Source organism: Copadichromis virginalis, linkage group LG18 (genome assembly GCF_057382275.1).
Source record: "Copadichromis virginalis isolate Kocher_CV1m ecotype Utaka linkage group LG18, C_Virginalis_male_GT1.1, whole genome shotgun sequence".
NCBI classification, from domain to species: Eukaryota; Metazoa; Chordata; class Actinopteri; order Cichliformes; family Cichlidae; genus Copadichromis; species Copadichromis virginalis.
Genome location: NC_140635.1, coordinates 789,515 through 805,718, shown reverse-complemented (window position 1 = coordinate 805,718; position 16,204 = coordinate 789,515). Strand labels below are relative to the sequence as shown.

General features: G+C 52.3%; 1 protein-coding gene across 3 annotated transcripts; it reads right to left on the bottom strand.

The window, feature by feature from the left end:
• Positions 1-355: 355 nt before the first annotated feature.
• Positions 356-16,114, bottom strand: wdr33 (WD repeat domain 33). 3 transcript variants are annotated; one of them, XM_085440195.1, is made up of 21 exons: positions 15,908-16,114; positions 11,930-12,147; positions 11,775-11,843; positions 11,491-11,595; positions 11,298-11,393; positions 11,019-11,170; positions 5,508-5,605; positions 5,300-5,426; positions 4,972-5,126; positions 4,813-4,891; positions 4,413-4,523; positions 4,113-4,207; positions 3,943-4,029; positions 3,537-3,676; positions 3,293-3,448; positions 2,104-2,862; positions 1,964-2,021; positions 1,530-1,851; positions 1,211-1,371; positions 883-1,062; positions 356-759 (listed from the first exon to the last, which is right to left on the bottom strand). In XM_085440195.1, the coding sequence occupies exons 2-21, from the start codon at positions 12,131-12,133 to the stop codon at positions 626-628; spliced, it is 3,288 nt and encodes a 1,095-aa protein (XP_085296321.1). In that variant the 5' UTR covers positions 12,134-12,147; positions 15,908-16,114; the 3' UTR covers positions 356-625. The 3 variants fall into 3 exon arrangements, with proteins under 3 accessions (XP_085296321.1, XP_085296322.1, XP_085296323.1); XM_085440196.1 differs by lacking the exon at positions 15,908-16,114 and adding an exon at positions 15,464-15,895; XM_085440197.1 differs by lacking the exon at positions 15,908-16,114 and adding an exon at positions 15,252-15,422.
• Positions 16,115-16,204: the final 90 nt, after the last annotated feature.

The window sequence follows — 16,204 nt, the reverse complement described above, 5'->3', positions numbered from 1 at the left end:
TTACACAGTGAGGTTACATATCAAACAGGAAATGAAACGTTCAGCTATGATTAATGATGAGCCAGATTCAGCCCTGAACGCAGGGAAGGACCTGACGTCCTGTAACAGGTGCTCACCTGTACGAGATCAGCGATGAACCACCTGACACAAGCATGGCCGCACCGCGCTATCAAAACCACCCCAACAAAATCCTTTTAAATAAAGTTTCACAGCTGGTTTCTAATGTTCAGGGGAAGCCTCAGAGATTCTTAGAGTTCTGAGCACTGAGCTGGAGCACCACAGGAAAAACTTTATTCAAACACAACAAAACAGACAAATGCCGCCCCCCCCCCCGTGCACAGGTGGAGTCGCTGTGACGAGTTTGAAGTGTGAATCTTTATTGTCCACCTCAGTGAAAACACAAACATAGAAATCTGTTACAAAAGGACAAACGCTGCAGACGAGGTGAATAAAAGACGCCGGTACAGTCTCTGCAGCACCAATCACGAGCCAGAACAGGCCTCAGCCTGTCACATGACCACTAGTCCAGCAGGAAGCCCTGCCCTCAGTCTGTGCAGGGACCAGCAGGGGGATGACCAGAGGAGAGGAGGATCATGGGACTTTTGTTCTTCTTCTTTCTCTAAGACTACCGGCTCCGGCCCCCCCTTGGTGCTCCTCTGGGTGGCGGTCCTCCTCTCCTGGGGCCTCCTACGGGGCCCCAACCGCCCCGCCCACCTCGACCAGACGGGCCATAACCGCCATCCTCCCTCTGCGGGCGACCTGCTCGACAACACAGAGCGGGATGAGGATTCATTTTTAAAACATTTAAATATCAGCTCAAAAGCTGTTTTTTAAAAAGGTGAGAGTGTTACAGCAGAGCAAAACTGAAAACACGTCGCTCACCTCCGTCGGGTCGCTCTGACTCGTGTTCTCGCGGGTCGCCGGTTCCTGGGCCATCCTGCCACGGACGCTTGCGGGGGGGAAGCGACGCCATGTCCATCCCCTGCATGGAGGAGGGGCGCTCTCGACCGGTCGGAGTCGACCCGTCGTGCATCTGCTGCCCGTCCCGATAACCATCGTGACCTACAGACAGGAAGAGGCACCGCCACAATAAGAGTTCAGCCTCAGCTGCAGGTTTTCTGGACTGTGTGGACTCGGACCTGATTCTGGCGTTCCTGAGCCTGCAGTAAGAGGGACTCAGCAGCAGGGGGCACGCCAGAACCAGACTCACCTCCTCCTCTGGGCGGAACACCTCCTCGAGGCGGCCTCCCGTGGCCTCCGGAGTCCCAGCTTCGACCCATCTCCTCAGGGCCATCGAAACCTTCCTCCTGGCCGCCGTAGTCATCGGGGTAACCTCGACCGCCAGGCCGGCCTGGGCCGCCTCCTCTGTACCTGAAACAGTCCAAGGCCACACTCTGAGGTTCTGGAACAAACTCATCAGGAAACGATTCTCAGAGATCAGGTGAGCACGAGACGCCCCCTGCTGGACTTCAGGCACAGTGCATGACCCTACAACCATCGTTGATTACAGTCTGTGATCAGGGACTCACCTGTCATCTCTCCGTCCTCTAAAGCCTTCCCCACCGAACCGCTCATCGGGTCCCCAGTTCCCTGCACTCCCTCCTCCTCGGTGTCCTGCCCCCCTGTGGCCGCCGCCGCCGCCGCCTCCTCCTCCTCCTCCCCCCTGATATCCTGGTCCTGGCCTCCAGCCTTCCTCTCTGCTGTGGAAATCCTGGCCTCCGTCAAAGTCCTGCGACCCATGTCGGCCCTGCTGGTTGTCTCCCCAGTATGACCCTGAGCCCTGGTCTGGTGCCCCTGGGCCCTGCCGGTCCGGAGGGCCCATGTGGTGGCTTGGAGGTGGCCCTCGAGGGTCTGATGAATAAAAGGAGTCAACAGTGACTGTTAGGACTCAAGAAGGCAAAATACACCAGAGCCCCGAACAGGAGCCCTGAGAATAGCCACATCTGACTCAGGACAGTTTTACCTTTGTTGTTTGGCCCCTGCTGCCCCATCCCATGCATCATGGGCCCCGAGTTCTGACCCTGCAGAGACCACATAAAGTCAGCGTCAGTCTGTCACACACAGGGCTGATTGTGGACCAGCCAAACATCTACAGGAGCTCACCTGGTGCTGCATGTACGGGGGTCCCTGCATGTTTCCTGGTGGCCCCTGCATGTTTCCGTGGGGGCCCTGCATGTTAACAGGGGGCCCCTGCATGTTTCCATGGGGTCCTTGCATGTTACCAGGGGGCCCCTGCATGTTTCCTGGAGGTCCGTGCATCCCTCCTGGGGGCCCCTGCATGTTGCCCATGCCATAGTTGTTGGGCATGTTCCCATGTGTCCTTGGTGGGGGCCCCATCATCCCCCCCTGCATAGAACTCTGGGGGCCCATCAGGTTCCCTTGAGGTGGCATCATGGCCCCCTGAGGTGGGGGTCCTTGAGGATCTCTTGGACCCATTCCTCGAGGGGGTGGGCCCATCATGCCACCAGGGGGCCCCTGCATCCCTCTGGGTCCCATACCATGGGACCCCTGGGGGCCCATGTTTCTTGGGGGGCCGGGATGTCTCTGGATACCTTGGGGCCCCTGCATGTCCGGTGGCCCCATCATGCTCTGAGGGGGCCCCTGGTGAGACTGGGGTCCAGAGGGTGGGCCCATCTGTCCAGGGCCCATAAATGTAGGCTGCATGCCTCCAGGGCCCATTGGGGGGCCCATGGTGTTGGACATCTGTTGAGGAGGCATGTTTGGAGGACAGCCCTGCTGACCAGGAGGCATGGAGCCCCCGGGACCGCCGGGGCCCGGGAAGGGGGGCATCGAGCCCTGTCCCTGTGGGGGGCCCATGTTGCCATCCGTGTTCATCTGGTTCATTCTGTCCATCTTCATTTGCTGCAGAGAGAAAAACAATCAGGGTGAGGAAGCAGACGTGAGGTTTCATTAAGGCTTCAGTGTTCCTACGAAGGTCTCATAGCCGCTCTGATCGTCTATCGATGCGTTTGCATGGCAACAAAAGGAATTCTCACACTTTCCTAAAACAAGCTGAGACACGTTAGTGATCGAGGACGCGTAAAGGAGGCTTCGGGTCACCGTGGAAACGGGACCACAGTGGCAAGAACAGACGCTGTTCAGCTTCTGGAGTAAAACCAAATGTTGAAGGTGACGGCGTTCACAACAAAGCTAAAGAAACACGGTTAACGCTTCACGTTTCCGAGGCGCAGCGGGTGTTTTTTCTCCGTGGGATTAATCAGGTTGAGCTACAGCTGAACTCTAACGATCGGAGTGGAATGGGCAATCGGCCGGCGGCGGCAGACGCGCTCACCTCCAGCAGCATGGGGTTGGTGTACTGCAGAGCCGCCATCTCCTGCTCGATCTCCGCCTGAGTCTTCTTCTTCATCTCCACTTTCTGCTCCACCTTCCTGTCTTTGGACAGATCTCCAGAAGGAGGCATCACCGGCACTTTGTTCTCCGCCCAGGCCTGTGAGGAGAGAGACATTTGCATTCAGTGTGCCGACGACCGCGCCTTCAGGAGGCGGAGTTTAAAGTGCGGCGAGTTGACTGCTCACTTGTTGGAACTGCGCAGGGATCGGTTTGGCGTACGGGACTTTCTTCTGAGGGACCTTCTTAGCGTCTTTGCCCATGACCTCGTCCACGCCCCAGTCCAGCCCAGGGATGGACATCTCCACCTCAGGATCCGCCTCTTTACCTGTGGACAGAGTCACACCTGTGTGAGGAAGAGAGTTGCGCCCGTGCTCCCTGTTCAGCCGCTTCTGTCCTCTGAGACGTTGAGTCAGCGGTGAGCCGTTTCCTGAGCGTGAGCCTCATCTGCAGTCCGAGGAGTGAACCTCTGACTGCCAACGCTCGGGGAAAACGAACCACGACTTACAAACAGAACCTCGTTTATTCTGAAACAACGTCTGGCTCCTCCTGCAGCAGCACAAACAATGTCTCGTTCACGGAGGTCAGACTTACTGCTCTGCTCTTGCTCCATGGCCGCCTTCAGCTGCTCGGGGATGCCCATCCCGGGGATGGCGGCGATGCTGTTTGGCTCCACGTCGTCTGAAAATAAAAGAGCGCAGTGGAATCAGCTGAGGACAGAAAAACCTGCAAACGCCGACAGTCGTTTGTCCTCCACGGCTCACCGTACTCCACGCCGTCCTCCGACATCCCAGGCAGCAGGTTCAGGTTGTAACGGTCTCTCATCTTATCGCCCGGCCGGTTCCTCGTCCAGAACTTGCTGAGAAGGTTAAAGACAGAAGACTTTAGAGAGCAACTCTAGGAATCAGCCTCCATGTTTCCCCAGCAGGCGGTCCTGGTTCTGCTGAGGAGCCAGGACCGCCTGCTGGTTCTGAACCAGGACAACCATCAGCAGCTGCACTCCAACATGGAGGAGGAGGAGAGGCAGCCAGAAAGATGAAGACCATGGCGAGGTGTGCGAGTACCTGGTGTGGTCGTTGGAGCCGGAGCACAGGATGTGACCCAGTGGGTGCCAGGCCAGACTCCAGATCATCCCCTCGTGAGCCATCTCCATCCCCCCGACCTCCTTCTCCACCCTGACAACACCAACGGAGACAATTGTTTTGCAGAAGGTCGTGATGCTGTGTGATGCTATTACTCCGGTTTAGTAACCTGAGCACACCTGCTTCTGCTTTATAGACTTCTAACTGCTGAGGCCACGCCCACACAGATTTGTTGGCCAATCATGCAGAATGATACTCAATACCTCAGGTTAAACATGGATGCGATGTGTGGGACCATCCAATTTGGTGAGAACAGGAGCTAAGAGAGTGTATTAAAAATGGCAGGAGCGAGTGGGCGTGGCCTACACTGGTCTCGTCATACCCTGCGTGCCAGAAGAGCAGCGACCCGTCGGAGCCTCCGCTGGCGAACAGGCCTTCATGGACAGGATGCCACGCCACCGCTGAAAAAACAGAGAGAGCAGTGTGAGAATGGGGGCGGGGCCAGACGTTAACATGCAGGTTAAGCGTGCCCCACCCTCACCTGTGGCCTCCTTCTTGTGTCCCCTGAACACCTGTAGCTCCTCCTTCAGGTTCCTGATGTCAAACAGCTTGCACAGGTGGTCACGTGACGCTGTCAGCAGCCAGTTACCATTCAGGTTCCACTTCACCTCCATCACCGTGTTTTTGTGGGCGTGGCTGATGAGAGACACACCTGTCAGATTGTGCTCATAGAAATTCCTATTTTATATTAATGTTGTTTTTTCGACTTCAGTCTTTGTTCTCGTTTCAGCGATAACGCCTCAGTTTATCATCTACGCGTCCTAAACACACCATCAGGCTCAGAGGTCAGAGGTCAGCGGGGGACTCACAGTGTAGCCAGACTCTGTCCCGTCTTTGGGTCCCAGAACTTGATTGGCTGCTGGCTGTCCTTGCTGCCCGACACCACCAGGCCTTTGGTGGGGTGCCAGTCGACACACTTTACATCAGCACCGTGACCTGAGACACACACACACACGGGTGAGGACTACATGACAGCAAGGGGCGGAGCTGAAGGGCCTCTGATTGTTCGGTTCCTACCTCTGAGGATTCGCTCTTCGTGGCAGCGCAGGAAGTCCCAGATCCGCACCGTGCCGTCATCTGAGCAGGTGGCGAATTTATTATCGGTCGGAGAGAAACTAAAGATAAAGAAGAGGGGAGGAGTCACAAACCTGTCTGCCAGCAACCAATCACAGATCAGACTCATCAATAATGCGACACAGAGAAACATCCAGGAGCCCCTCAGGTCAGAGGTCACAATTTTCTAACCAATTCATCATCAGCTTTACCCTTCATGAGCCATCGCGGGGCGCCGCACCACAACTTGAGAACCACAGCTAACAGTCACCTGAGACTGGTCACATGACTCATGTGGGAAGAGGAGCTGGGGGTGGGCGCTCAGGAGAGTGGAGGTGATCAATCAGCTGATCAATCAGCGCTCAGCGTTTCTGGTTCTACGTCGGGATTATTAACCACCCAGCAGGAAGTACTCTGTGTACTGCAGTAAAAGTACTCACAGGGGAGTCTGCCACAGCCTCGTGCTCACCTGGGCAACGCTGAATAAATGACATCACGCTCGCCAACCCAACAACGTGCCGCTGAACTCTGACATCACATCCTTTCTAAACCACGCCGTGACTTCCCAACACTCACTGCTTGCGGTTTCTGTTCCCATCATGCATCTGGTCTAATGAACAGCAGTTTGGGAGCAGATAAAGGAAAAGAGGAGAGCTGTGATTGGTCGGTTACAGAGGCTGAGAGTGACAGCTTAATTACAGCGACGCCACGCACAGCTGGACGAGAAACGTAGCGTTTAAACTCCTGTTGTCACGGCAGCTGTTTGATTTACATCGTGTTGAGCTGAGCGACGTCAGCGACGACCTTCAGCAGACGCGTCAACGTTTAAATTAACGTTTAAAAAAAACTCTTCCCGCCTCCTGTGGAAGACCTGAACTCTTAGGTTCGTCTGTCGGGTACGACGGAGCGCGACGACCACGTGAAGAATATTATCGACCATTTTCAGGAGAAAGTCTAAACGTGCAGGTTCCAGCACCTCGTGTAGGTGAGTCAGTGAAACAGACTGATCGGCTGTCCTGTGAAACAACATCCATCCTGTTTACTGTAACCATGACAACCTCACATCTGTCCACGACCAGCTGTTTTTGTGCAAACCTACTCATCCACGTTTGAGTCTGAGCTGCTTTCTGCAGCCTCCTTATGAGCCAATCATTTCCTTCTTTTAATAAAACAGACTGAAGCACGAGTTCACTGACGCGTTTGTCTCAGTTCGCTCAGGACCCAAAAGTCTACGACTGAACCTGAACGCCTCACTGCTGCTGACGAGCCTGGACACAAACATCACCACATCTGGATATCTGAGGTTTCTTATCCAAGTACTGTACTGGAGTAACAGTACTCAGTTACTCTTCATCTGCAGGTTTTACAGGCTGAACTGCTCCTCCTCCTCTGAGGAGCTCAAACAGCTCCACCTGCTGGATGCTGAGTGACACTGCACAGGGCTCAGGCGTGGAGGACACAGCTGAGCCTGGACAGTGATCAGGGATCAGTGGGTGATCTGCCTCCATCTTCAAGTTTCTGGGCACCCACGTCTCCGCTGAGCTCACCTGGACCCACGACACCATCGCCCTGGTAAAGAAGGCCCAGCAGCAGCTGCACGTCCTCTGTGTCCTGAGGAAGAATAACCTGGACCAGGAGCTGCTGCTGGCCTGCTCCTCGGCATGCTCTCCTCCTGCCTGGTGTTTGGTCCTCGGGGGCCACGACTGAGAACAGGAAGGCTGCACAGACGCTCATTTACACCTCCCCTGGAGGCCATCCCCAGATCCTCCTGTCTCAGGTAAACCAGGGCCATCACAGGAGACCCCGCCCACTACCCGTTTGACCTGCTGCCCTGTGGTTGGAGCCTCAGGTCAATCAGATCCCACACCTCCACACTCACTAACAGCTTCTTCCCCTGGGCCATCCTGACTGTTTAGGCAGAATCCCCCCCCCCATCTGAGCTGTGACCCTCATCACTCAGCCCACTCCCACACACAGACTATTCACACCAAGTCTGTTCTGCCAGCACTTTGACCTCCACTGTTCCTGCCGTCTACTTTGCTCCTGCACAGTGGAGCACACATAACGTCATTGTACAACAACAATAAAGGGCCATTCTAGTCTATTCTATTCTGCCTCCATTGTTGGTATTTGGATAAGATAACCTCCATTAGTCCTACGCGCGGGAACTTTGTTACAGCTCTGAAACGCTCATGCAGAGAACCCAGACCAGCCGAGTGCACCCGCAGCAGCCCTGACATCACACTCGGCTCACGGAGCTCGTCGTTCCTGTAAAGTGCTGCTTCAGGTTGAACGTGATAAATCTGTGAGCTCGGGTCCACGCGTTCCTGTTGGTGAAAAGCGTTTCTGAAACACGTCTGGGTTAAACACGAGTGCGCCGGGACGATGAAGACACCTGACTTCAGATTTAAGAAGTGAGCCTCGACCTTATGTGAGGCCGATCCAGGACCAGGACCTGCTCCTCCTGAAACATGGCTCAACAGTTAAACCAGGAACGGAGGTTTCTGGACCAAGTCCAGGTCACCGGCATCACTGCCACCACAGGTATGGCACATGATCGCAGCAGCAGGTGAAGGAAGGCTTTATAAAAGGTGGGCGTTCAGTTGATGACACGCCGACGGAGGATTTCAAACCTATGGCGACATCAGCAAACGCACCGCAGACAGCGAGAGTGACCTAAAACCAGACACACGTCCATCTGACGTCCCGCTCAGACGTCTCAGCACCCTGACCCGGCTGAGTCACCACCGTCGGCCATCCTCAGACTGAAACGACCTCGCTGCACAAATCTGTATCACTCACTTTAATCTTTGACCATTCACGCTCAACTTCACCCTCCAGCTTAGAGTTTCATCATAGACGACCCCGTGACCCTCCTGCAGTACCATCAGTGCCCAGCAGAGGGCCTCGGTCTTCTTTCTGTGTGTCGGAGCTCTGAAGATGAGCACTGTACGTTTGCACATCGATTACATGTGACAGGTGGAGCTTAAAAATAAAAATACCCTGCTGCCTCTCTCCGTGCGTAACACTTTATGTTCTGGAATTCTTTTTTCCACTTGACTGTCCTTCCTGATCACACTGGCTGCATTTCCACATTAACATTAATATATGATTAGAAACTCCTGGACAGCAGCCCACTCAGAGACTCGGCTGTAACTTGAAGGTTAAGGAGCTTCAGGTGGGACCAGACACAGCGAGCTGGTCTGCAGGCGGTGCACAGCAGCTGCTCAGGTGGCAGGAACTGGGATCAGCTGATGGTCACGAGAATAAAGCGCATGAAATACACGAGCGCACGTATGCCACAATCGTCCTAAACTGCACAGGGAGCCATGGTTACGATGTCCACCACCTGCCCCGCCCACTCCCGCGTATAATGAGCAGGCTGCAAGGCTCCGAGGTTATTAAGACAGAGTTAAAGAGGAGCTTTGACAGAAGATTTAATCTGTGAAGAATAAAATTACATTATGAAATACTAAAGTGCTTCGTCTCATAACCAACAGCTGGTGAGGGGGTGGAGGGGCGGGGCATTCAGGTTGGACTTGTAAGACCTCAGGGCGACTGCTGTTGAAATTATGTGCTCTATAAATAAACCTGAATTCTGCACAAACGACTGTTTAGCAGAGCCAATCGGAGAGCAGGTAACGCCTTCGCTTCAGCGCAGAGGACGAGCCGTTTGTCGGCCTCACAAATAGGAGAAGAACTTAAGCTGAGCTCTGAAGACTAAAAACATCATTTATGTTTGACTCGCTTTGGTTTTGGCACCATTTAAAGTCTCTGCTGAAGTTTAGAGAGGTCACTCTCATCATGTTTAAACCATCTGAACTCCACATGACCTCAGACACATTTTACCCATGGGCCCAGTTCCTGTGCTAAGCTAGGCTAGCAGTTTCTAGTTTTTTTCAGCTCATTTGTGAGGCTGGAGCTCAGCCTAGCTTAGCATGAACACGAGGAACAACAAAGGCTGAAGCGAGTCAGCAGCAGGTGGTTGTTCAGTTGTAAACCCCGTGTGAACCACATTTAAACACATTTACGGTGGTGCAATGAGGTGGTGAATAAGACTTAACAACAGCTGTCCTGAGGTGAACATTGTTTAGTTTGAGTGAGCAACGGACCAATCATCCTCTGCTGTGTAAAACTCTAATTTAAACATAACCAATCAAACGCTGTGACATCATCGTGTCTTGATGCATGCTCAATCTTCCAGGTAAGGAAAGTTGATTCTGTTCATTGGACGCTTTCAGTGCAGACGCATGTCGGCGTGGTCATCGAGTGTCGGCTGACTGCAGATTTCCTTATAAACAGCACATCTGCACAATGACTGACACTCGCCCCTCTGACTAGCAATGGGCGGTGAGGTCACCTTCATGATCGTTAATATGCAAATTAACCTCACCATTGACCAACGAACATGTCACTGATCATGAAACCTGCAGTCAGCTGATACTGAAGAAGTCACCTGATGATGATGAAACGTTTCTGCAACTGAAAATGTACAGATGAACAGAATCAACGTTTCAGGATGACGTCGCTGTTTTTAATGTGCAGCTGGAAATGTAAACAGACCAATCAATAACATCAACTCAGAATCACTGACAGAATCACAGACAGGCTGAAGGAACTGGACCCAATCTGAGCCGGTCTCCAAGGAGGCTAAATGAGCATGGTGTCCCTCGCACGTACAAGTTCGTGTTTTATTTAGCCGCTGAGCTAAGCTAGGCTAAGCTTCCTTGTGGACTTGCCTCGGACTAATAACTACAGTTCTACAACTGCACTGCTGGAGAAACCAGTGGATTGTGGGTAACGTAGTCCTGCCCTGACTCTAAAAGGACAAAGCTCTTTGGCCAAATGTTCCTGGTATTGTCAACATAGACGGTGGACAGAGTAACAGGAACACCTGCAGAGGACTCAGGAGTGGCACACCTGATGACATCACTCTGTACAGGTGTTCCTGCTGGGGGTCAAAGTTTAGCTTGCTGGTCCCAGCCTCTCCCTCAGCCTGACTAACCAGAACCAAACGGTCCTGCTGTGTGACGTCATTTGTACCCTGATGATGTAACAAACTGGAAGGACGACTGCCCAGCTGCATTATGGGAAACGTAGGATCCCTGTGTTTAAGGTGCAGACTTTGAGTTCAAACCTTTATTTAAACAGCTACAGTTTACTTTATTGATCCCTCCTCAAACTTTATTGGAGCCTTTATTGATCTCCTCTCCACCGACAGCACGGGGCGCGCCCGGAGCAGATAATCAATGTGATCACTTTATTTGTGTACACAGATAACAGCTCATTTGCCACAGCAGGTAGAATATGAACAACAGATCACTGCAGTGTTGCAACAGCACACGCTTACATCTGTCATTACTCGACCACAACAAACACAAAATGTGGCGAGAGCGGAGGTGGCGCCCCCGTGTGGCCGACAGCGTGCAGCACAGACTGGCCAGAACTACAGAGAATGGGAGATTGGGTATAAACCTGGCTTCTCTAATCGCCTCCTTGTGAGCCTGGAACATCTTCACGTTGTTCATGTTGGACTGCCAGTACTTCACGTAGCCGCCGTGGTCGGCCGTCAGCATCCACATGTCGTTGTGAGACCAGGTCATGGCCCGGACCGGACTATCGTGTGCCTGCAGGGGGAGGACGGAGAGGGGGGGCGTTAGGGACGAGTGAAGCCTGCTGAGACTTAAAGGTGTGATTCAGACCCTCCTGTCCAAACCAGTCTTAACTGGGAAGGACAGTGGGACGGCTGGTTACCTGTAAAATGGTCTCGAAGTTGAAGGTGAGTCCGTTCCACAGAGTAAACTCCCCGCTGGAGGCTCCGGTCACCAGGCGGCGGCCCTCGGGAGTCCACTGGAGACAGACAGGAAGCACAAACAGTCACGCCTCAAACGGCCACAACACACATCCCTATGCCACAAACAGGTGAGCAGGAAGTGATGCGGCTCACCCTGATGACGAACACGGGACACTTGACTTTGTTGGTGGAGGTTCGCACGAACTTGGTGGTGACGGCGTTCATCGGGTTACTCAACATGCCAATGGGAGGAACGAGCTGCGGGCGAGACGAGAGCGAGAAATTTCAGACTCGTATCAGGTGAAAACAAACTCGTGCTGCGCAAACAGAGCCGTGCTGCACAGCAGGCGTGTGCTGTGGGCGGGAGCTCCTGTATGACACGTGTGCTGGGTGTAACAGAGGGTCGGGGCTGCCACGCCCCCTGCTGGCAGACTCACGTCGTTGTAGAATCCTGCGTCGGGCTGGATGGCCCTGAAGTCTCGGTGGTCTCGCTGCCACAAACGGTTCTGCAGAGAAAGAAAAGACAGCGTGACGCCTGAAACCCGATCACATGCTACACGGCGTGCTTAGCATTAGCTTTACAGGTGTGCACCTCCAGGTATCTGATGACGGACGGGTTATAGTCGATGGTCTTGCGGTTCACGGCCTTCCTCATGCGCTTGCCATCAAAGGTGAGCTGCTGCATGGCCTGCTGCTGGGCGAAGTCCGGCCTCTTGTAGAACACCTGCCGCGGCGCCTGGTGCTGGAAACGCGGCATATGGAAGAAGCGCTGCGGTGAGCCCACGTCCGTCGCCATGGCGACCGGTTAACCTGCAGACGGAGGGCAGAGAGACTGCGGTTAGCTCGTTTTCGCAAGGGAGGAGCAAACAGTCTGTTCCTGTTGTAGCGCCAGGAAGACGCAAACACTTTAAGCTCCTCCCCCAAATAAGAGTCACCGGGACCAGCTTTTCAAAAGTTGGAGGGGCTCGTGAGAACGAAACAAAAAATGAACTTCAAAAAGAATTTTACAGCAAAAAAACAACTGAATTTAACCTTCAAAACAGACAAACGCAGGACACCGCGAGCGCCGGCGCCGCGAGGTCTTAATCTATGTCTGTCCTGGATTAAGACACGCCTTCGTGCTGTTACCAGGTGATGTCACCAACATAAACGTCATTATTTTAGACATGGACAAAAACAACCTGCCTCAGTTTCTCCAGTAATCGTGTGAAACACCAGAGAAGGTGGACCACAGCTCAAACCTCAGCCCCGACCCCTGAACTGTGCTTATTACAGCAGCAACAACAGCAGGGCGCCAACGCGTCATAGTTCCTGTCAGACGTGCAACACCTGCGAAGGTCAGGTGTTTGAACTGGCCCACATTCAGCTAACCTCAGAGTGACGCCCACCCGCAGTCTGATAGACAGGCCACAGACAGACATGTTCACCTGACGTCCTCACATGTCACCAGACTGCAACAGTAACAGCATCACAGCGTGCCTGCAGCGTGCCTGCAGCGTGCTTCACGTCCACGTCTTTACGGCAGCCTCTGAGCCGTCTGTACGATCACACCAGCGCCACATTAACATTTTAACAAACAGACAACGTCACAGTAAGGCTAGCGCCCAGACTCAAAAACACAGAAGAAGACCGTTAACCTAGGGCTGCTCAATTAATCGAATTTTAATCACGATTACGATCTGGGCTTTCAACGATCATTAAAAATGACGGAGCCGATTATTAGCCCCTCCCTCATTTATCCGCGACACCTTAAAGGCCGGTCCGTGAAAATATTGTCGGGCATAAACCAGTCCGTGGCGCAAAAAAGGTTGGAGACCGCTGATTAAGAGGACCCGAGGGAAGCTCGGAAAGCTAAGCAGAAGTTATTTGGAAAAGAGAGGTAAAAAAACTTCAGTGGTGTTGCACACTATGTTATATTATTTTTTAAAGTCATTGTTAACCCTTTAAAGCCGGTCAGAGCAGCACGCTCCGTTTTGTGTAACTATTTTTAAATCCCTGTAGAACCTGAACCGTGTAAGCTAGCGCAATAAACCAGAGGAGTTGTACTTGCATCTGATGCCATCAGCTTGTCCTAGGTCACGGTTTCCTTCCACATAAAGCTTTGCAAAAATTGCATAAAAAGCGCTTGCAGGAACAAAAACATAATATTCCAGAAACACGCTTTGCCGATCCGATCAGCTGTTCGTAACACTTCCCACAGTGAAACAGACGTCAGCGCGAACTATCGCATGTCCGCCATTTCCTGGCCGAAACCGGAAGCGACGTCATTTTCGCGGAAATTGTAGTTTTTTTACTCGTAGGCCTTAAAAGCCTATACTGGTGTTTTTATAAGTCATGTTTGACTTTTCTGAATAGTTTCTGGGATGCTTAGAACTCAAATTGCACTGCTGGAAATAGTTTATTTTGATGCACATGCTGTTTTCTTTGCAAATTTGCATCATAGGATTGTTTTTTGTTTTTCCTGCAGTATATAAAAATTGCTGTATCTCCAAAATAAAACTATGAAGACACTCAAAATAAATTTCCTGTTGTTGTAAACTATTTTTTGCAACTTTATTGTATTTAAAGTTTTGAGGGATAAACCTCTTAAATTTCTCAAAGTAGAAAAAAACCAAAAACGATTTTCTAATTTTTTGTAGTTTATTGCACTTTTTTGCAATTAATGTAGTTACTATGGACTTAATGCATACATATTATTAAAATATGGGCTATAACAGTTGTATAGCAACTTGAAATGCTCCCACCAATGGCACTACAACATGTAAAAATATAATATAAGCTCTGGCGGACTTGGTTCTATAGTAGGTCTTAAAGGGTTAAATAAATATCGTCAAATAATCGAGATCTCAATTTCAGTGAAAATAATCGTGATTATCATTTTTGCCATAATCGAGCAGCCCTACGTTAACCCCTGCCAAGCTGCGCGTGCCACAGTCAAAGCAGAGCTGCTGAAATGCTCACAGGAAACAGGAAGTTCAGGGAAACTAAGGTCACAGAATCCTGGGAAAACTCCCCGGAGCATTCGGCCTCATCCAGCTGCGAAGCTCTCAGAAGCCCTCGGACCGGGATCGCTCGCTCGCTGCGAATGACAGACGGCAGCTTCCAGAAAACCCCAGACTTTGGTTGCCTAAGTTACGGTCTAACGTTTTTATCAGCAGTATCCTGTGCTCTCATTGGTAGTTGCTTCTGTCCCATGAGTTTTTCATGGCCCGCCCACTTCGCACCAACAGCAGTGATTTCAATGGTCACCACTGTCAAATTTGCACTCATGTTGGCACCAGTGTGGACGCAGCCAAAGTGTTTGTCCCCCTCAGTTGAACCTGCTCATCCACAGCCAATCACATCATTCTCTGTGCTGTGAATGAATCAGTCCTGCTGACTCCTCGTCTCATTCTCATACCTGCTGGAGGCCAAAACAGTCCAACTGTGATAAGAGCCGGACGTTGGCCAGGCTGGATGCAGGCTTTGATCCCTCTGTAAGCACATCAGTCCCAGGTTCTAAGACTAAACTGTGCTGTAAAATAATGGAGATATCCTGGAGTCACAGATCATCATCATCCAACTGCTCCCCTCGGCTTCTCCACAACAGATCATCTGCCTCCATCTCCTCCTATCTCAGGGTCCTCCTCCATCACACCAACCCTCTGCACGTCCTCCTTCACTACATCCATGAAGCTCCTCTGAGGTCTGCTCCTGCCTGTAACACGTACTCTCCCCACAGATCTCAAACACACCAGTCCACAGAGCCTCCTGCACCACCCTCACAGCTACTCTACGCCATCTGTAGTCCACTATTGTAACTTTAAAAGTTAGAGCAAACAATGCTGACTGTATATGCAGGTAGTTCATTTAATATTTATAAATGAATCAGACGCATGTTTACACAGCAGGTGAGCATATACACTCTCACTGACCTGTTTTTATCTGCATTTACAACTGGCCTTTCTGCTGCTACATGAAGGAACCTGAACAGTACACCTGACAGGTAACCCGCTCCTGCCTGCCGTGGAGGAGCCGAACACTGCAGTGATTTCAGCCCGAGTCATCATCCTACCCGCAGGCTGTGGACTTTGAGGAGCAGCTGCAAATGTTCAGGAGAAACGCGGTTTAAATAAACTTTACTAACCATGAACGCTGTGAAGCGATCGCAGTGTGGAGGAGCTGATGGTATCACATGTCGGCACACACGGACTCCTGCAGTGAGAGCCAGCCACCGAAACCACCTGAGGAACGCGGACACCTCACAGAACACCTGACGCTGACCTGCGGTGAAAACCCGCCGCAGGCTCGGGGTGGGGTTATCCCGGATTTAAACACAGCGGTTCCGGCTGCAGCTGGGCTAACGCGGCTAACTCGGCTAATAGTGCTAGCGGGTGCTAACCGTTAGCACGCGCCTCCGGGAAAATGCTCCGTGGGACTCGTGAGCCTCGGCGCGGATACAGGTGGGATTAAGACGGTGAGGTGAGCCTAGCCCGCGCAGGTGTGCCAGGTGCGCGCGGACGCCTGCAGGACGGGGTTAAATGGCGGCTCGGAGCGGAACAACAAGGCGCCACTGCGCTCATGAACTCACCGACAGTCTCCGCAGCAGGTAGGTAGGTAACTAGCGCGCGCTCAAGGAGCGCCGCGGGGCTTCGTGAAGTGGTTCTCCTCAGGAGCACGAGCGTCTCGGACTGCACTCAGTTCGGATCGAAGCACGTTTGCTTGCTTCAACCTCCACCAGACTCCATCATGACGCTCCGTCTTCTTCTCGGATTCTGCTGAACGGCATGCCGGGAAATTTTCGTAACGCGCAAAGGATTCTGGGATACTGAGTTTTACCTTCGGCCATTTTCTGAACGCTTTTTTTTAAATTAGTAATATTAACATA